The sequence below is a fragment of the Carex rostrata genome, chromosome 22 (assembly GCF_964058835.1).
Source record: "Carex rostrata chromosome 22, lpCarRost1.2, whole genome shotgun sequence".
In the NCBI taxonomy this organism is placed as follows: Eukaryota; Viridiplantae; Streptophyta; class Magnoliopsida; order Poales; family Cyperaceae; genus Carex; species Carex rostrata.
In genome coordinates, this window is record NC_135939.1 from 2,327,296 (window position 1) to 2,349,124 (window position 21,829).

The 21,829-nt window shown below is 33.0% G+C and overlaps 1 protein-coding gene across 1 annotated transcript; it reads left to right on the plus strand.

The window, feature by feature from the left end:
- Positions 1-488: 488 nt before the first annotated feature.
- On the plus strand, positions 489-1,976 carry LOC144574093 (zinc-finger homeodomain protein 11-like). The gene has a single exon (XM_078323954.1). It carries the CDS (start codon positions 807-809, stop codon positions 1,830-1,832), a length of 1,026 nt encoding a protein of 341 aa, XP_078180080.1. The 5' UTR covers positions 489-806; the 3' UTR covers positions 1,833-1,976.
- The last annotated feature ends 19,853 nt before the right edge of the window (positions 1,977-21,829 follow it).

Sequence of the window (21,829 nt, forward strand, 5' to 3'; positions counted from 1 at the left end):
ACCTCAGAGCTTTGTTATTTTAATAATATATTTGAGCTGGGTTATGATTCACTGACAATACTTCTATTTTTCTTAAAAGTAGGTCTGAAGTTTTAAACCTGGTCAGATTTTCTTTTTCATATCAAGATTTTAACTTAATGATTGTGAGAATTTGTCTCATTCACTTTAACATCTAAAAAATATTAACCATGATTCTTTAAGTAACTTTTATTTATATTATTATTATTATTATTTTTTTGCAATTTCTGAAAATGTTCTCTTGGATCGATCACAAAATAATTCACGGTATTTATTTAATTTTTTAAGTGAAAAAAAACTATGCTTTCAAAATGATATACTGGAAGAAAAAGTTGATTCTTATACAAATTTAGAAATTCGCAGATCTCGTGTGTCTCTCAAAGTGATATACTGGAAGTATGAAAAATAATCAAGGAGTTTGAAAAGATTCCTGGCATATGATTATATATAATTTATAAGCATTCTAGAGAAGATCGGACCCAAATCCCTAACCTCTCTCTCCCTCTTGTTATTACATCACTACTCACACTATCATAAATCAGCTTATCTTTATCCTTTATTTTTCTCTCCCTCTCCTTTTTATTCTTATCTCCTCCTCTCTCCCTCAGCTAACCTAATCACCTCTCTCTCCTATTCCTTCCCCCCCCCCCCCCCCCTTCACCCACCTTACACTGCGCTCCATTTTCATTACCCCCTGTCTAACCTCTAAAACCCTAACCCTAAATCCCCACTAACCAAATCTCACTAACAAGTAACAACCCTTTTTCTCTCCCCACTCTCTCAACCCCATGGAAACACCCCCTGTTCAGAAGCTTCTAGATCCAGACTCAAAAACCAAACACTTCCCCTCCTTTTCCAACGGCGCCCTCAAAAAGCATCACTCCCATCACCTCCACCACCGCTCACCGGCGGTGGCCCCATCGCCTGAGTCTCTTTACCGAGAATGCTTAAAGAACCATGCTGCTAGCCTAGGCGGTCATGCACTTGACGGATGCGGAGAGTTCATGCCCGTTTCGGGTTCGAATCCATCCGACCCGACCTCGCTCAAGTGTGCTGCATGCGGGTGCCACCGCAACTTCCACCGTCGCCTACCCGATCCACCACCTGATGAGCTCGATGGGCATGATGATGATGCAGCCACTGACCGCCACATGTCCGATGATGACATCAGTGATGATGACGTGGATGAAAACGATCATGATGGCGGTACGACCGATCGCACAACCTCATCCCCTCCTGCTGCCTATTTCTCCTCTGCCCCACATATGTTATTGGCTCTCAGCACTGGAGGGCCTGCTTCTCAGGGACCCTTTACCGGGCCGGGGCCCGGACCTGTGCCGATACCCGGTCCCGGTCCTGTGCGGAGTATGAATCCAGTAATAGGCTCTGTTGGGTCGATGCCGGTTTCTAGTTTTTCACCTGGCACGGGGCCCCTTCAGCCGAGAAAACGGTTCAGGACCAAGTTCAGCCCGGATCAGAAACAAAGGATGCATGAGCTGTCCGAGAAGCTAGGATGGCGGCTACAGAAGAGAGACGAGGGTTTGGTCGAGGAATGGTGCCGTGAAATCGGGGTAGGGAAAGGTGTGTTCAAGGTGTGGATGCATAACAATAAGCATGTGTTTCTGGGGACCGGGAAGAGAGGCGAGAGTCGTGAGAGTCGTGAACGGGAGCCCACGGTTGCTGTTGCAGCTGATGTGGCAGGTGTCGGATTGGGAATCGGAGGCAGTAATGGTGCTGTTGAGGCTTGTACCGATGGCCGTGGCGGTATGGGTCATGTGGTGGATGGTAGCAGTGGGGCAGCCTCTTCCTCTTGATCTATTAATTTGAGTTTTTCTTTTTCTTTTCTTTTTTAGAAGTTTAGTTGGCAGTCTATGCAGGAGGCCTTAATCTTTGTTTTCATTGGCTTAAATGAGCTGTTTCTTTAACCTTGTTTAATTAGTTATAGATTTTACCTTTTATTCTCCTTTTGGTTTGTGCATTATTAGAAATTCATGAATTAGAATACCATGTGATATCGTTTGACCTTTTTTCTTCTTGGGAGGAATGTACAAGTCGCGGTCAAATCTGTCGGAAAAATAGGATCATTTTGTGTTTTGAAAAAAAAAAATATAAAGACAGGATTTTATTATATTAAAAAGGACTGGGATTAAATAATTTGATCCCGAAGGGGCTTACATTTAGAAAATAAACATATATGTTTAGATCATGTACAACAGTGATGTATCGTTTCCTTGGCTGTTTGGTTTACATTCCATCAATTTAATGACTTAAATTGATATTTGGTATACATATAATTCTCCCTCAACTCCATTTAATAAAACAACATAATTTCCAATTTATTAAAGAAGGAAATAAACTGATTTTTCCATAAATCATTTTTTAAGCACTACATCAATATGAAATAACGAGATGTTTTGATTTAATATATAGTTCATAAAATAAGAAAGCTAAGAAATAATTTATGAACCAAGTAATATCAATTCATTATAAAAAGTCCTCATGAAGATTAAACAAATAATTAAAAAGATAATCCATTTCAAAATTTGTAATAGAATATATACACACACGTTTATAATTATAATCATACAAAAATTAGAATAATTCGGACATTTTTAATTGAGAGATTTTAATTACTCATGCTACTGACTTTTGTTGAATTGAATACAAATTCATCATCTATCAAAAATAACAAGTTCATTCTATAGTATTCTATAATAAAAATGATCTACATCATGTTATCAAACGATTCAGGTGAATTTTGACATACAGAAACAAAAAATTATCATTAGGATATTTGACAGTAAGGACTGGGTTTGTTCCGGGTTCAGTGCTGATTAAACAATGCCGTACAATCATGGATGCCACAAATGATTAATTAGGAAAACTATAGTGTATTCGGTATAGGTTTTACCGTTTTGTTGGAGGCTTAAACCTGACTTTACACCACAAAAAAGCTACTTTATCCTACTTACGGTCAACTAGGTGTCTCAAGTATACCTTTTATAAAAACCACATTTTTGTGTGGTGGGGAAAGATCTAAGAATTGGTAGGAAGAGAGGGAGCTTTTGCTCTTCGTTTCACTGTTTGGGAGATTTTGGTGCAAGTAATGATGTCAAGAGGCCAAAGCATTGTCATGTCCATCAGATCATCATTCTTCAACTTTGCTTTATTACTTGCAAACAAATTCAAATTTCCGAGGTTGGCATCTTCTGTGCTTTGCATCCAAATATTAACAAATTTTGTATGTTCTTCTTCTATTGTTTTTTTTAGGCTGTCAAACTCAAAGCTAAGTAAAGATTTCTGAGGTAAACTTTGATTTCCATGTGATAATTTATAAAGGCTTTCACACGGATCGAAATTTCCAGTGTTAAAAGCGCGCAGCATTTAACAGGGAACGTGGCCTTGTGATCCTGTTGTAACTTGTAAGCAACCAATAAACTTGCTTTATATGCAAGATTTGTTCTCTTCCGATTTGCACTGGATCAATAAAATTCAATTTTGGGAAAAACTTTCCTCAAAGATAAATATTTTCTGTGCTGCTGTTATAATAAAAAAGCGGCAATGTATTTATATGATATGAATTATTACATTTAGAGCCTATTCAGCGGCAGCTCCAATTTTTACTGTTTACATAAGAAAAAAATTCAGTTTGAATTTTTTTTTCATGTGAAAAGTGAATATAAGTTCAAATTTTTTAATACCTATTCATATTCCTATTCCTATTCTTATCAACCCACCGAACAGGCCTTTAAGAAGTTTGAGTGAGTAATTGTCATTGTGTTTTTTTTTTAGGTAAAGACAGTGAAATCTTTTAATTTTCAATATCTCTACAAAATTTATTATTTGAATTTTGAACGTGAAAACTTTCAGAAATAAAGAATTATTTTGATCAGACATAAAATATTATTTCGATCCTTTTTTTAAAACTGGAGGTGAAGTATCGCCAACAATATATTGATAAGAAAATAATATTTACATTAGATATTGTTTTGATCACTAAATAAAAAATGGTACTCACAATTGCAATAGCTATGCAGAGTTTTCGGATTAAGTGTTTGCTAGTTTGAAAAAAAAATATATATATATGTATAGCTAGAACCACCCATTCATATGTAATATGTCAAATGACATCAATTTTTGTGATTAGAGTGGAAATTATTTAAGCTAATAAAAAATTTGTACACAAATCTATATTATTTCTGAAGTCATCGCAATTAATTTTGCCAATATATAATATTTTAATTTGAATTTGAACATAATCAAACAAATGTTATTAAACTAATATGAAACATTATCCAATATTGTCAAGAACATTGTTAATTACAATGATTAAGATTGTGCACAACTTTATAATTAAATTCATCAGCAGCAGTTGAAGTTGAAAATGAAATATTTTTAACTAACAGAAAGCGTCATTAATTCAAACTAATAATTCTAAACTAATTATATAGCATCTGTAAATTAATTTGGAAATGAAAATGAATATGAAAAAGGTAATACTGCCATTCGTTTAGTTGTGTCATTACAGCTATAATAGTCATTTTTCATACCAAATGTGCATGGTTACAAATTTTTGACAGTGTTGGAACACGTTCAGTACGTGACTACGTGCATCTCTTTGGAACATTTTTTTAAGAGCATCTACATCTTTAATATTATTCGAGTTTTTAATATGATGTGACAGTTTCTAATTCGGTTTTAGAATTGTGGGAGAGTATCTTATTAATAAACTATGCAGGAAAAATTCTTATTAAAAAACTGATTATAAACTCTACACTAGTCAAATAATTAGCTCAAATTATTTTTAAATATGCTTCACTTTTAATGCTTTCTCCAAAATATATTACTATTGTAGAATTTTGGCTCATACTATAATTTTATTCCATCTTTCTAAATATTTTGACTCTGTCCTTGTCCGAATCTGTTAATCAGTCAAACTAATCGAATTAAAAAGTATACTTCTACTTTTGGGTGTGTTGCCGTGGATACATGAAAAATATCGGCTATTATTTTTTAGAATAACAGGAATCTTTTTTTCTCATTCAAAAGTAGTTGATTTTTGTCAAAATTTGTACACGATAACGTTTTGGATAAGAAAAAGCAAATTCCTGTAATTTCAAAAGAATAACAGTGTTGATTTTCGTCGAGATTGTAAATGACAACATTTAAATGGTTGGATAGAAAAAGTAAGTTTCTATTATTTCAAAAGAATAACAATGTTGATTTTTTTTTAAAAATAGTGGTATTCCCACCGATTTTATTGAAATCAAGTATACTTGATACAGTACCTAAAATATGTACCAAAATCAAATACGAAAGTCTTTTACAATAGTTTGTATCAACATCAAAAGACTAAAAACATACAAGAAATAGCCAACTAAGAAATAACCACTACAAGGCATAACAAAACCACGAAGCAAATATATCAACAACTACAAAATCAGTAAAACAAAGAGAATACTAATCATCCAATAAATCCTCATTCGTCAACTCTTCTCCAGACATTTGATCTGGGAGGCTGCCAGTTCCAAAAGCCTGGATTTGCTCCTCCTCTCTTGCTATGGATAGCATCAGTGTCACAACCTCATCCTCCTCCAGTATTGGATCTGGGAGGTCCTTAACATCAGATGGAAGCATTAGATTTAACCGACTTAGATTTACACCAGAATATAGCTAATGAAATAATCTTAAAACATATTGCCTTAATAGACATGGGTTGAGAATAATTAAATATTACTCTATTTCTTTCTAACCAAATTGTCCATAAAATGGTTCCTTTTAACAATTCAACTAACAATTTATCTTTCAAAGGTATAGATGTATCAACTATCAAGCATCCAAAGATCCTTCAAAGAGTCATACTCAAAGATGAAATTATTATGAGTTGTAATTCATTCTCAAATCATTTTAATATAAGAACAAAATTTTATTAAACAACGTTGATTTTTATCGAGATTTATACATGACAACATTTAAACACTTGGATAATAAAAGGAAATCCTGTATTTTGAAGGAATCTGTTTTCTCTCATTCAAGAGTCGTTGATTTTCGTAGAAATTTGTACACGACAAAATTTTGGATAAGAAAAAGTAAATTCCTGTTATTTCAAAAGAATTACAACGTCAATTTTTGTCGAGAATCGTACATGACAATATTTGAATGGTTGCATAGAAAAAGTAAATTCCTGTTATTTTGAAGGAATCTGTTTTTTTCTAAAAAATTTGAAATCATAGATTGGGAGTCAAACCACAACACATTTTCAAATTCCCGAAATTTTTAAATATACCATAATTCAAAAATAATAAATCAAAACACCATTTTTTCCTGAAAATTCTAAAAATGTCATGGTCGCATTCCCTAGAAGCGGCTACCTTTTACGTGGTCACATCTAGGCAAAGCGGCCAGATTTTTGAGCCACTTCTAGGAGATGCGGCCACCTTTTTTTTTCCTTTTCAGAATGTATTTTTTGGTTATTTTGTTGTTTGTTTTGATTTATTTTATTTTTGGTTTTGATTTATTTGTTGTTTTTTGTTGTTTTGAAAAGATTTTACTTTGGTCGGAAGAAATTAACATGTCGTTACGTTTAGATTTTACTGTGACGAAAAAATGATAAAAGATAAAAGCGAAATAATATGATAAATAAACTGTATCTGACAAAATAAGGATCATGATATAATAAATCACAATATCTGACAACACTAAAGTAAAAAAAAATATGAATACTATAACCTAATAGTCAGAAGGACTGAATGGCCACCTCGCCCTCCTAGTCCTCATACCCCGAAGCAAAAGTGCAATCGGTGTATGATCATCTATAGAATCATCTGAGTCGGTCGACTGCTGGACTGCAGGACCAAATGCTATTGTCTGTCCAGTCTCGGAAGGCGGGAATAAACCGTAGGCACATCTCATGATAGGATCGTCCATGGAGATGGGAGGATACTGTGTGGATGTGTAAGGAAAGTCTGAAACGGGAGGATACTACATCGGCTGTGAGGTGCCAGAAAACAGCAGGAAGGGGTAAACCCTGGTAGATATGCAGGAGGCATCGACTGAGTCACAATGTAACCCGGAGAATACAAACCATCAAGGTCTGTATTGATATTGAAGCCCAGCCCCTCGTCCTCCTACAAATTTATAAATTAGTTATGTATTATTATTATTATTTTTTTTTAAAATGCACAAGTTGTATATTTTTTAAAAACATACCTGCGTCTACGTGGCCTGAGTAGGGATGGTCTGCTCTGCGGTGCGCTGGCGCAACATCTCAGCACCTCTGTCGAACGCCTGACTGACAATCTCAGCAACCTGGACCGTAGCCCAAATAGCCTCATCACTAGTATATGTGACGTAGATATCAGGCTTATCCGATATGTCATCAATCTAATCACATCTAGGCAATCCTGCACATCTCAGGAGAGAGTCAAGGCGTGTCTTGTACCCACATTGGCACATTGCAGGTACATTGTGCTTGAGGATGACTTTCCCAAGCCTCTTCCAGCCCCGCATTGTGGCCATTATCGCCGCTATGACGCAGCTTTTCACCAGATATAAGGCTTGCAAAAATGTGAGTAAAACAATATATAAATGTTGTACAGATGTAAAAATTGCAAGTTTTTTAAAGTAAACATACCGTAGATACAAACGGTGCACCGGCTGGAATGATACTATGAACCCGTCCAAATTGATCCCTCGGGGAGTTGTCCTTGGCAAAATGAAGCTGTCGCCAGGTGTCCTCACTAATCGGCATCGGGGAGGAGCTGTCTGGCGCAATCCAAACTGTCTCATGACCCGTCCGGGATTGTACTTGCCCGCATTGGGCAAATTAGGCAGCAACAGGAGATAGCATAGCTGCACCTGATCTATGTGTGATTCAGGGAACAGCTTGCAAGTGATCATCTCCAGAATGTATGCACGTAGGTGCTGATCAATGGTGGCCTGTTATTTATTTTAATTAGAACATTTTTTAGAAGAAAACTTAAATTTTGTATAAATAAATAAGATAAAATTTTTATATCTGAGAGGGATGTCTACTAGGAGCTGGAAACTCCTTGAAGGCGGCTCTCAGCTTAGCCAAGCTGATGATACCGGGGGAGATCTGTGTCTTTGTTGCGCCTCTCTTCTTCTCTTTCTGCAGCTGCGTGTGCGATACCCCCAGCAAATCTTGGCATAAGGACCTGAAATTCTCGTACTCGATGCCCGTCACAGGCTCCCCGACAATAGTCATGCCCCACAAACAGTTGACATCCTTAGGGTGACTGTCATCTCAGCGTGTGGGAAATGGAATGAGTGGGTCTCGGGACGCCATCGCTCAATGAGGCCAGAGCACAATCTCTCGTCGGCATTCTCCTCGGTCATCTGGGATAGCTGATACAATCCCATGACACACAATGTCCCAGCATAGGCCGTCTGGTACTTAAGCCACATCTTGTTGTGGCGTACCGTAACTGCATCTAGTCCCTAAATTTTAAAAAATATCAGATCATTCATACAAATATAATTTGAAATAAAATTAACATTTTATTAATAATATAAAACTTACCCCAGTGGCAGCCTCTAAGATACGGTGCTCTCTGATACCCGATCAGTGCGGTGCCGGATACCGGGCACCACAGATGTCAACGCCTCCTCAACGTACTGTGACATCTCAAACGGAGTGGGTATAGGGGCTACACCTCGACTGGAAGAAGGTACATCTCTCGTAGATGCCATGCTGTATTTTATATTTTGGTCTTAATTTTGGCAGCTACATAAAAATTTGGACCTAATTACTTAGTATGGTAAAAATAATTACTTTTGATAAATTAAACTAATTATTTTGGGATATAACTAATTATTTTGGGCAATAACTAATTATTTTGGGCAATAACTAATTATTTTGAGATATAACTAATTTTGATACAATTCAATATTTATTTTGGTCAATAACTAAGTTTGGTACAATTCGATATTTATTTTGGTACAAATCTAAATCATAAATTCTAAATCCTAAACCCTAAACCCTAAACCCTAAACCCTACTCCTAATTCTACACCTACTCCTACTTTTATTCCTAATCTAAACTAAAAATTAAAATTAGAAAAGAAGAAAAAAATTACCCGATTCGAAGGGATTGAAAACCAAATGAAATTGTGACAAAAAATGAAACCAGCGGCCACTATTTATAGGACTGAGGTGTGGCCGCATCCCATAGAAGCGGCCCAAAAATCTGGCCGCTTTGCCTAGATGGGGCCACGTAAAAGGTGGCCGCTTCTAGGGAATGCGACCATGACATTTTTAGAATTTTCAGGAAAAAAAAATAGTGTTTTGACTTATTATTTTTTAAATTATGGTATATTTAAAAATTTTGGTTCAAACTCTTATGTATATTATAAAAGATTTTTCCATTTTGTGAGTTTTGAATCCATAATCTCCCACATGGAAGTCATGTGTCTTTATTTCTAGATCAAAAATAAGTTCGTAGAATCTGTTTTTTCTCATTCAAAAGTTGTCAATTTTCGTGGACAACTTTGGATTTTTAGAATCTGTTTTTCTCATTCAAAAGTTTTAGATAGGAAAAGGTAAATTCTTGTTATTTCAAAAGAATAACAACGTCAATTTTTGTCGAGAATCGTACATGACAATATTTGAATGGTTGGATAGAAAAAGTAAATTCATGTTATTTCAAAAAAATAACAACGTTGATTTTCATCGAGATTCGTACTTCACAACATTTAAACAATTGGGTAAGAAAAATAAATTCATGTTATTTCTATATCTGCCCTCCCGTTGATCAAGGGCATGTTCAAAGACCTGTGCAGCCAAAATTTTAATCATGTAAAATTACAAAGAGTAGATACCAAATAATGTTGTGTTGGGTCCCAACATCTGTTAAAAAAAGAGAGCGTGCAAAATATCACGGGTTATTCATCTGCTTTAGATCAAAACACTTTTACTAGTGTTATGTATGTGAGTCTGATTCTAAGAGTATGCGGGGGTGGCAGGGGGGCGGCAGCCCCCCTGCGAGCGGTGTTTGAGGCTACAAAAAATTGTTGCATTATCTACTACTGAGGTTGAGTATGTCGCAGCTGTTGAAGCATGTAAGGAGATAACTTGGTTACGAAGCTTGTTGAATGAATTGGAGCACAAGCAAGTAGATTGCCGGTTACAAAGTGACAGTCAGAGTGCAATTCATTTGGCGAAGAATTCTGCATTTCACTCAAGGACAAAGCATATCGACATAAGGTATCACTTTATTCGGACCATGCTTGAAGAAGGATCATTTAAGTTGGAAAAGATTCACACCAACAAGAATCCTGCAGACATGCTTACCAAGTCAGTCACTAGAGAGAAGCTGGAATTCTGTTCGGCTTCTCTTGGTCTTGCTACTTGAGGATGGCAAGATGCCGCCGCCAAAGGACACTACAAAAGGAGATAAATCTACTACTCAAGAGATGATTTGGGAATCAGTCCCAAGTGGGAGATTTGTTATGTATGTGGATCTGATTCTAGGAGTATGCGGTGGGTGGCAGGGGGGCGGCAGCCCCCTGCGAGCGGTGTCTGAGGCTACGAAGCACCTTTCAGTGGGTTTTGTATTTTATATATACATTAAATCTCTCTGTAATTTGTTGTAATTGAAGGATTTTGTTTGGCGAGCGGCCGTGGATTTTCTTCCCCTAGAGGGTTTCCCACGTAAAATCTGTGTGTTCTGTTTGTGATTTTTCTCAATTTTCTTTCTTTCTGTGTTGTGTGATTGCTCTCTGATACTCGTATTCTCAACAACTAGAACATCATAATATCATATACTGATATACACATTTGGTTTCCATTTTTCTTCATTTTTTTTTTCAAAGACATCGTGAAGTTTTCATCTAGTAAAAATTGTTTTGCACGTGTTTGTTTGTTATGAACGCATCTAACAATTTGGGCAAGACCCATATTTTTCTTTTAAAAAACATGAACAAGCTTCCAACAATTTTATAACTTAAGTAGATGATTTTTATATTGTTTTACTCCATGCATGCTTCGTGCTTATATGGTTTTCCACAAGATCTTTTTTTATGAATATCGTAAAATTGAAATTTTTTACAAACAATTTAAAACTCTGGAATTTATGGGACTAAGAGCATCTACATCCCAGCAACTCAAATGAGTTTCTAAATAACGGTTAACCATTTTTTAGAAATTATAATCTCTAAAGTTTTTAACTCTCACATCTCTAAAATTAATTTTAGAGTCTCTATTAAGTCACATCAACAATAAAATTAAAATGAGAAATAATTTCAACCAATCATTTGACCAGTATAGAGTTTATAAACAATTTCTTACCAAGAAACTCTCCCACATCTCTAAAACTGAATTATAAACTGCCACATTAAATTAGAAACTCACGTAGTATCACAGATGCTCTAAGATAAAGATATATTGTATCTTTAATAACAAAAAAAAAGATATACTAAATCCAAAAGACCAATCCGTAGTTGTTCTTTCCAAAACTTTAAACACCTAATCTTATCCTATTTTTTTTTCTTCTAGATTGATCTAATTTCATCTTTATCTACATCCAACCCATATTATGTTTATCCGCTCCGCTTCCGATTTCTCTATTTCACCATTGCGTTTCACATTTTCATCCATTTTAAAAGTCATGAGCATTAATTTTTAAAATTTCTCCTGAAAATTCATGTTCAAATAGCCTGTTAAATCATAGGATATGTATCCATGCAATGCAATGCTGAGCCACAGAAGATAGAACTCTTAGGTCCTATTCAGCTGCGTTACAGAGTTTTCGTGAGAAAAAAAAAAAAAAATTTAGTTCAACTGAATTTTTTTTTCACAGGAACAATAAAAAACAGTTCAAAATTTCACTTTTTCTATACCCATATCTATTTCCATCGGTGCGTCGAACAGAGTCTTATTGAGGGGTCTATAATGGGACGGTTTGCATGATAATAATCATTGCATGCTTCCCATGGGCACTGGGAATCCATTTTGTGTCTTGAATGATCAAAAGCTGTTACAGGAGAAATCTTTTGGAAATGGACCCTTTGGCTTAGCTGGCTCGAGCTGTCATTTAGATAATTCAGAGATCTCCTGAGCCATCGAGGCTGCACCAAACTGTGTGGCAATTGGCAACTCCCATTCTCAGTTTCTCACCCCCACAATTAGGGGCGGACGGCGGACCTATGTAGTCCTGGAGGGAGCAGCTGTCCTCTTTAGATTTTGGATTTTAGTGGATCGAGATCGAGACATTTCAATCGACTTTGGCTCCTCTCTAGATTTTTGATTTGCAATTTGAGTTAAATTTATAGTTAAAATTAAAATAAATTTCTTGAATTATCATTAGTAATTAGAATTATAGGTTAGAAAATTATAAATTGCAAGTCAGAGTATTGCAAAGTATAAGTTAAAGCATTTTTTTACATAATTAGTTAATTGGTTTAAATCCGATTTGATATTTTTTTGTCCCATGATGAAAATCCTGAACCCGTCCCTGCCCACAATGCATAATAGGCGGTGTAAAAAATACTTCTAGACGGGGTTAAAATAAAAAGTATATAAGTTTCATATCTTTTAGTGAAAATAATAAACTTTAGCTTTTTTTTTTTATATATATATACCTGCTTAATGTACAAGTTATAAAATTGGATAAGGATTTCAGTGACTCACCACACAAGTATATCACCAATTTATGGACTAAGGTTGAGATGGTAATGATTCAAGATTTAAGTAGATGGTGTTTGAGGGTTACAACTTAGAAGATGTCTCTGCCGGGTTGGTAGGGTTCATGTGATCTCAAATCCAATTATTTTCACCTAAGCTCATCATTTCTCTTCTCCTCCTAATCCTATTCATCCCCATTTTTAATTATTTGCTACGACATAGATCCTTAGATCCCCACATCTATTGTATGGATTTTCTGCATCTCTGCATCCTACATGCATGTGTGACAAGAATTAATTAGGGATTTTCATTTGACATAAAATGTATTGGAATGAATATTAGATTACATAAGATGCCACATGGGATGACACAGTATGACGCCACATGAGACCAAGATTCCCATTGTTTATAATATTTAAGCTTTTAACCCGAGAAAGATATCATTAACAAAAGAGGGAGAGTTACTATAATTAGAAAAGTCTTCTGGTGATGTCACATGAAGAGATAAAATATTAAGAGTTTGTTATGGATATTTGTCTCCTCTAGTCCTCTTTTAGCATCACCGCTTAAAACTCAGGCATGGTCAAGGTTTGTTTAAGTTATTTGGCTTTAGTGCCTCCGTACCTTGTCCCAAAACTGTTTTGTTTTATAACCCCAACCTTTGTCCTTTTTTCTATTTTAAATATTTATATACAATCTGTATTTGTACGAGCAAGAACAAGTTTCCTCATTAGGGTTTTTGCTATCTTTTCATCTTTGGGATTTGAGATTTTAGAGGGAAAAGGACTGAAAGATGCCAAGTTTTCTATTATATTATTTTGTTGGTTTGTTTTTTACTCTTTTCTATTTTTACATTGGATTCTCTTTTCACACAGACTTTTTGTTCTTCTGTGGGTCCAAGTATTAATTTCGTTAATGAAATTATTGGCCGTTACTTTATTGATATTGTAGTTTGTTATTATTAAATTTAAATATTTAATCGGTGTATTCTAAATTATTTAGAATATTTTTTTTTTTGATGGTTGACGGCAATCAACAAATATATTGATAAAAGATAATTTACATAATTCTATTTAAAAGAAAAAACTGCGGCCATTCCAATAAATACAACTAATAGCCATAGTATTCTTTTCTCGTTGTCCCTACTAAATGGTAATTTAATTACAAATAATTACATAGTACTTCTCCATCTCTCAATCTCCATAGCTGTTATTTATTATAAAAGGACCTCTTGTTCCTTTCTCTCCACAGTATACAACTCCCACAGCTCACAGAATATTCCAAAGGATTTTCTGGTAATTTTGAAAGCTGTCTTCCTATTTCGAACCATACTCGTTGTACGTCCATTCCTCCTATTTAGAATAATTATAGTACTTAAATTGTTTAACTGAATTATAAATATAAGAACTTTTAAATGATGTATATCGTTTGATTCGGTCTAAATTAGTTTTAATATATTATTAGTATTTGAAAATGATTAATTCTTGAATTTATTTTTTCATTAAATAAATGTGTTACTTACACATGTAAAGTGCTTATGCGTTAAGAAAAAATAAGCGTAGTGTCATGTTTTAATAATATAACTAAGTTAAATTAAGTTTATTTCATAAGTTTAATGAGTTAAATAAATTGTTTTTAATAAATTATAATATATATACATAAATTTAATAAAAAAATTAAATTGTCCGCATAAATCCGATGAATCGCTTGGCTGTACCCTGTCCGTTCGACGACCACATACCGTTATTTACAACACTGAACTACACCAGTCAGTCTAAATCATACTTAAATTTTTCTTATAATAATTCAAAATAAATAAATTTTCTTTTAGAAAATTCGGACATCTTATCATCAACTGTTAAATTTAATATAGATTTTGAATAACTTGACCCAATGTAAACAAATTTTGGGTCAAATCTGATGGATTCATCGAATCTAAGCGGACAATATGTTCAAATTTGATCAGAAAATATTCATATACTTTCCGTGCTACCAGAGACCAGCCATAGTTGTTGACCAAACCTTCACTGTTCAGTGTTCACGGAAATTAGTACCGTATTAATTAATAATGTAAACTATGATATAGAAAATGTAAAGAAAATGGTTTGACCGTTTGAGTAAAGAAATGGTGCATGATTATTGTTATGCATTACCGTTTGGTTTGTATCAATAGCTTGACAGGAGGAGGGTATGGGCGAGTCTTTAATTCATTTGTCTAGCTTCATTTATTGTTTCACCTCTCATAAATTGAATCCCATGCTGGTTTATCTCTTTAACCAAATTTTCAAATACTAAGAACAAATGACGCAAATAATATTGGAAAATGGATAATGTCAGTTCCCATGCTTGTTTATCTCTCAGATTGCCAACATATTAAAGACTAAAAATATAAATAAATCATTTGTTGCCTAGTTGAGGAGTTGAGGTTATTGTTGCATGAATGATAATGATGTTTCATGTAGTTGTGTACACTAACACTGTACTGTCTGTACACCAGCATGTGCAAAGATCAAACCTACAGCCGGTCCGAGCCAAATAATTTGTGGTCCAGATTCCAACCCGGTTTGATTCAATTAATTCTCTGACCGGAATGGAAAAACATGACATAGAATCAGAATTCTACCCAGTCGTTTGATCGGAATCAGAGATAATGAGATAAACGATTTCACCTCACGTGACTTTTCCGCCTCCAAATCGTGTCGAAAATTCTCAGCCAAAACCAAGAAATTTGGCAAGAATCATACGGAATATAAGGAAAAGACAGTACGATCCCTCCTAGCCCACTCTTCTACCCCTGTTTGTTCCGATCAAGATCGACCGCGGTGATACCTCTCGTCTCTTCCGACTAGGTAAGAATCCACCTCTCCTCCAATTTTCTTTCTTTGTGTTGTACAAGATGTTGTTTTTATTTTTTGCAAACAGAAATTCTAGAAGGGAAACTTTGATGACAACATCTGTAATTTCGATAAAAACGTAACTATAATTACTAAATTTCTAAGAACGAATTCACTCTATAAAAATTATTTAGCTGATCATAAAATTTCAATTCAAAATCATATATATCCTATTCTATTGAATTCTTATTTGTTTGATTCCGATGAGTGTGTAAAAGTCTTTTTTTTTTCCAACGAATTCTTTCCATTTCTTTCTTGGTTTTTATTTTCTCTTGCCCCTGCAATTTTGATTTTTTTTTTGTTAGGATATTATTGAGCAAATTGCTGCTGTTCATTGAATCCATCAAGCAATGAAGTTGGCTCACATAAACAATCAATTCTCTTAATTTTTATTTATTTTTATTTTAGAAGAATATATGTTTATGTAATTGTAAAAGATGATTTCTTTTAATCATCTCCATCGTCCAATGAATTTTAAGTTTAGTTATGGTATAATAATTCTGCATATTTAGATTATATCTTACAAAGTTGCCAATTGCAAATTGATGTAACAATTCATGCTAAATAGACAATTATTATACATTCTCATTGTCCTCTAGATTTTAAGTATGTGACATGCTGTGATTTGTTGTGTCTCGTCATGTAATGTAATGAAATATGATATTGTTTTCATGTTATGTGACTTACTATGTAAAAAAATGAGGGGAGAAAATATGTCACACTTAAGAGCTTGATATGTTTAATATCGCTGCGACGTGTAACAACGTGTTAAATATAACGTAACGGGATAGTAATGTTTATTTATTTTTTGTTAGAACTTGAAATTGTTCATTTAATAAGTTAGACAAAATGAAAAAAAAGTACGGAAAACCTTGCAATAATATTATAAAATGAAAACAAAACAATGGAATTTATTTTTGATATTTTAAAAGTAATAAAATATTTCATCCGGATTATAATTGTTAATCGTTAAAATATGCAAAATAAAATTCTAAATTATGGAAAATGTGAAACAATTACTTTATAATGAATGAAAAATATATTCTTATATGTGTAGTAATTTTTGAAATCGTGACTGTGCATGACAAAATAACGTTACGTGACATATTACATAACATGTCAATGTTGGTTTACATAACGTGCTAATGTATATTAAGTGGTCAAATCGCAGGTCCCGAAATTTTTTTAAATACCACAATAAAAAAAAAAAAAAAATCAAAACACCTCCGTTTGAGGAATTCAACATTTATCCAGATCGCAGATTGACTTTGCGACCTCATTTGGAAGAGACCGTAGAGCCAATCTGTGACCCCACTGTACATGTTACAACAACTCAAAACACCTCCTGCGGCCCTCTAAGTGGGGTATATAAAAAAAATTTCGGTCACGAGTCACATAACACATGTCATCTCATTAATTTTGATTCCATATTGTTCTCTACAAGTGACATTTTTATTTCTCTCTAATTCTGATTAACTTTGATAATTTTATAGAGACATTTTTAATTCTCTAATTCAAGTTAACTTTGATGATTTTAAAATTCAAACTTAGGATAACGTCATCATAATAAATTGCCTTCTCGAAGAACTTTATGCGTCTTTAAACTTGACTTTTCTCTGGAGACTTAGAGCATCTTAAACACAGAAATTTATTAGAAATTAATTACCTCTGCCAACTAGATAATAGAAATTAAAGTTAATTTTAATTTCTTAATCCCTCCATCCCAGCAATTACTTTTTAATTTTTTTGAACTCAACAGCAAGAGAGAGTGGTTTTAACAGCCAATCAGAATAGTTCTTTTGACCAGAGTGGTTTTAGCAAACGTTTTCTTTATAAGAAAACTTGCTAAAGTAAAAAACCTCCCACAATGCAAAAAAAAAAAAAAAAAAAAAAAAAAATGCCAGTGCAGATTACAAACCGAAAAACAATCGGCGTTGTAGATGCTCTTATGATTATAAATTAATGAACATTTTTAGTTCATTAATATATTATTAGTTAGTAACCGTCAGGTAACTTAAAAAACTAAAAACAATTTTCTCATCCACTCAATTTACAAGAAGTAATATAGGGGTTAAAATTTAAAAACGCTCACAATATACTTAAAATGATTAATCACAGCACTTGCAATAAATATGAACAAGGAAATGCATTCATATAATAAAAAAAAATATAAGTATAGTAAATAGAATATGAGCCACAACCACCATATGATGAATTTTCGTTTCCTATCACATCAAATTCATTAAGCACTAATTAACCAATGTCAACTTGCTGGCACATCAAATTGGAAGTTCTCCTACAACACCCAAGTGCTCCGGTTATTCCCTTTTGGAACAGAGAAAAAATATAAAGGAACAGAAGATGGATATATTCTTTTATTTATAGAAATTATTTAAAATAATAGGAATCGGATGGAGTGCGATTGTGCGGGGAAATTTTAATTTCATAGAAGAAATCAAATTTTAACCGTCATTTTTATTAATATCCTATTTTTTTTTTCGAAAATATCATCGATTTTTTTTTTATTTTAAATTGCCCCAACTGTTCCTTATAGGAGCGGTCCACTCTGAAAATCTGACCACCTCCTATAGGGGGCGGTTCACTTTTTTTTTCTTCAGAGATCTTAATATTTTTATTTAAATAATTTTGTGAAGTTTTAGTTTTCTTGTTTATGGTGCATGTCAAAAAATAAGACATTTGATATATTTATGAGTGATGTCGTAACTCTTTATAACTTTCACTTAATTTGTCAGTTTGATATCACAAGTCTAAAAATAACACTAATTAAGGACTTGACCTTGATTCTTAATAATTTGTTTTATTCAAACACACACAAGGAAATATAGTTAGATTGCCTCAATAATTTCAAATTTTTTTTTTTTTTTAAGGGGTCAGACCCAATTGTTCTATAGAAACAATCACTGATTCGGAAGCTAAGTCTCCGTAAAATTCATAATACTCAAATAATTACGATTAAACTACGTACCCAGAACCTAAATCTCCTGAAACAATTGGTACCAGTACCAACATATATAGATTACCTATTAATTAGTTGACATCACACAACCTTAAAAAGTAATTATAAAATTGCTTCAAACAATGAATTCCTACCGTTGAAACCGATCTAATTTATGAGGTGCTTGTACATACATAATTTTTAAACTTTTAAATACATTTAGTACAAAGTCAAGTAGGAAAAATATAATAAAAAAATAAATGCATCAAAATAACTTATATAACTTTATTTATTTTAACCTCTTGACTTTATAATAAAAAAATTCGAAAATTTTAAAATTTTGCATTTACGTACACACATCACTTCTAAAGTGGATTCGTTTCAACATTTTAGTTTAATTGTTTGAAACCAATTTGTGTTTTGCTTCACAAATTCTGTGTGTTACTTTCAAGATTTTAGTCTAAGATGGGATGTGTATGGTATGCTAGATTCAGGTTACATGTTTTATCAGAATATATATAGTATACGCTCTTCGTCTATGTAGAGTATGGCTAATATAACATCAGTGTCATTTCAGTCTATATAACACTAACTCCAAAACCTATCGAATCGAGTTTAAATGGTGAATCCAAACCGTTCAAACCGATCTACTTCATTAGTTGTGCGTTTACATGTAAAATTTATAAGTTTTTGAGTTTATTTGGTATCAAGTCAAGCGGTCAAATGTGTGAGTTTTTAAGTTAATTTTAATACATTCATTTTTCAATTTTTTTGCCGCTTGATTTGATACTAAGATAACTCGAAAATATAAAAAGTTTGCATGTAAACGCATTACTCATAAAGTAAATTGGTTTGAACGGTTTAGATTCACCATTTGAACTCGATTTGATAGGTTTTGGAGTTGGTATTATATAGACTGAAATGACACTGATGTTATATTAGCCATACTCGTCTATGTAATAGGCTATATTATTTTGGTGACTGTATCTGGCCCAGCAGCTAATGTAATATGCGGTTGTGGTTGTAATATACTGCCTACGTACGCGCTTCCTCTAAAAAAAAATAATTAGCAAATTAAGGTGTTGATATATATGATATAGTGTCAATGAAAGTGTCTCCATGAATACAAACAAGATTGGATAAATACTAAGGAGATGCTTATATTTTTCTAAAGTTCAAATATTCTTGATTATACACAGTTAATTTTTCTAAAGGGGTTTTCGAAGTAAATTTGCATGAATCTCAGCATATTCAACTCCTAGCGGCACCATAAGTTTGTAGATATGACTTATGAGTAGGAGCGTAGTAAAATAACAACAATGATAATTTTTATACAGAATAACAAGGGTATTAAATAGTTGGGTGGCTTGATCTCTAACCTTTACTAAAAAAAACAATATATTTACAATGAATTTTTTATCTTTCAAATGAAATAAAAAAATGAACTTTAACTAAGATTTAACTGTCAACTCCTAAATTGATCACAAATCAAACACAAATTAAATCACATAATATTAATGATTCATGTACAATATCCAGTTTATGATATTTATGAAGCTAATTTTGTGACTGGATGTATCCTTTTAATGATCAAGAAAACAAAAAAATCAATAAAATAGAAGAAATCAAGAAACAAAAAAAAATGAAGAAAACATGGAAAAACCAATTTAAAAGCAATCAGAAAATTTAAAAACCAATTTAAAACCAATCTATTTTTGTGGACAATAATATATATTTCTATCAAGGTTTTTAATAGCGATTATAGCACTATAGCGCAACCATAGCTAGTTATTTAGAATCATTATAAAAGAAAAACAGTTAATAGCGTTATAGCTTTTGAGGTCCGAAAAAGCTATAGTGCAGCTATTGTGTAGCTATAGCTAGCTATTTAGAACCCTAATTTCTACACAAAATGATATAGTGACAACTGTAAGTACTTAGTTGATAATTACAACAACTAATAGAGTGGTTATTTCTTTATAAAAAAAAAATAGAGTGGTTATTTAAACCAAGAAAATAAAGATATAAGTACACTTTATATTGTTTACACAAGTTATAAGTTGTGAATCAAACTTGATACACTTTGAAAATAATTGTTTGGTCATCAATCAAGTTTCCATGAAATGAAATTGTTATTTTCCAATTTTAAATAATTGCTAGATGGATGCCCATTATTTTTCAAATCATACCAAATTCAGTACAAAATTTATTCAACTTGAAACAAAGATATCTATAAGCTCGATGTAACACATCCCCATAAATTTATTATCTATAACATCTATTTTAATTATTGTTTGATTGGTTGTTCGCAATTATCAAATTAGTTTGTTATTGATATAAACTATCCGATTTAGAATTAATTTTTAGTTTAGTGGCAAAAATATATGACTTCTATGTGAAAAATTGTGAATTCAAAATCCACAAAGTGCCTTGACTCCCAACTTATTATTTCATAAAAAATAAAAATAAAATAAAAATAATCTTTCCCATCTATATTCACATTTTTTTCTTATAATTTCATAAAGTATAAGGGTTCAATACAAAAGTAGTACAACACAATGGAGAGTCACGTGATTTTAATGATGACTATATAAATGGCAATGCACGTACTAAATTAAGTTGAATAAGTGGATCTACAATAAACACCAGTAATGAATTATTGCTGCAGTATTTATTTTCCAAGGTAGGGTTGGGTTAGGTTGGGAGGAGCATGGGCAGAACGTGTTAATTAATTAGGAGCGGCTTAATCATTATTTTTAAAAATATTAGTATATTTTAGTTTTTTATTAAATAAAATAACTTATTTAGCCATCTTCCAATCTCAAATTTTAATTAAAATTAATTAGTATTTCTGAATATTCAGCTTATTTAGCATTATTGTGGAAAAGGTCAACTATAAGCTATTTCTTTCGTTAGTGGCAAATCTACCAGGTTACAATCTTGAAATTGTAATAATTAAAGCAAGGAAATGACATAACTTGATGCTCATTTGTGCGTAAATTCAAGTGCATGCATGTATGAGGCTAAATGATCGATATTCTGATTGAAGATTCCTGTTAGACAATAATAGAAGAGAGACATTGGGAGTGTAAAAAATTAGGGGTTGGCAGATGAGATGAGGATCTTATCTTAGCAAGTATCCAATCAAGGAAAGCCGAAAGTGCTTGTGAGTTGTGACTTATTTGTAAGTTGTGACTAATTGGTTATGGCCTCAGTACCTTTCTATCCTTTTCCCTTCTTTATTCCACTAATCATTTGTCAAATAATAAAAACTTTGAATGTCAATTTAATTATCAATGATCAAATCACAATAGCTTAA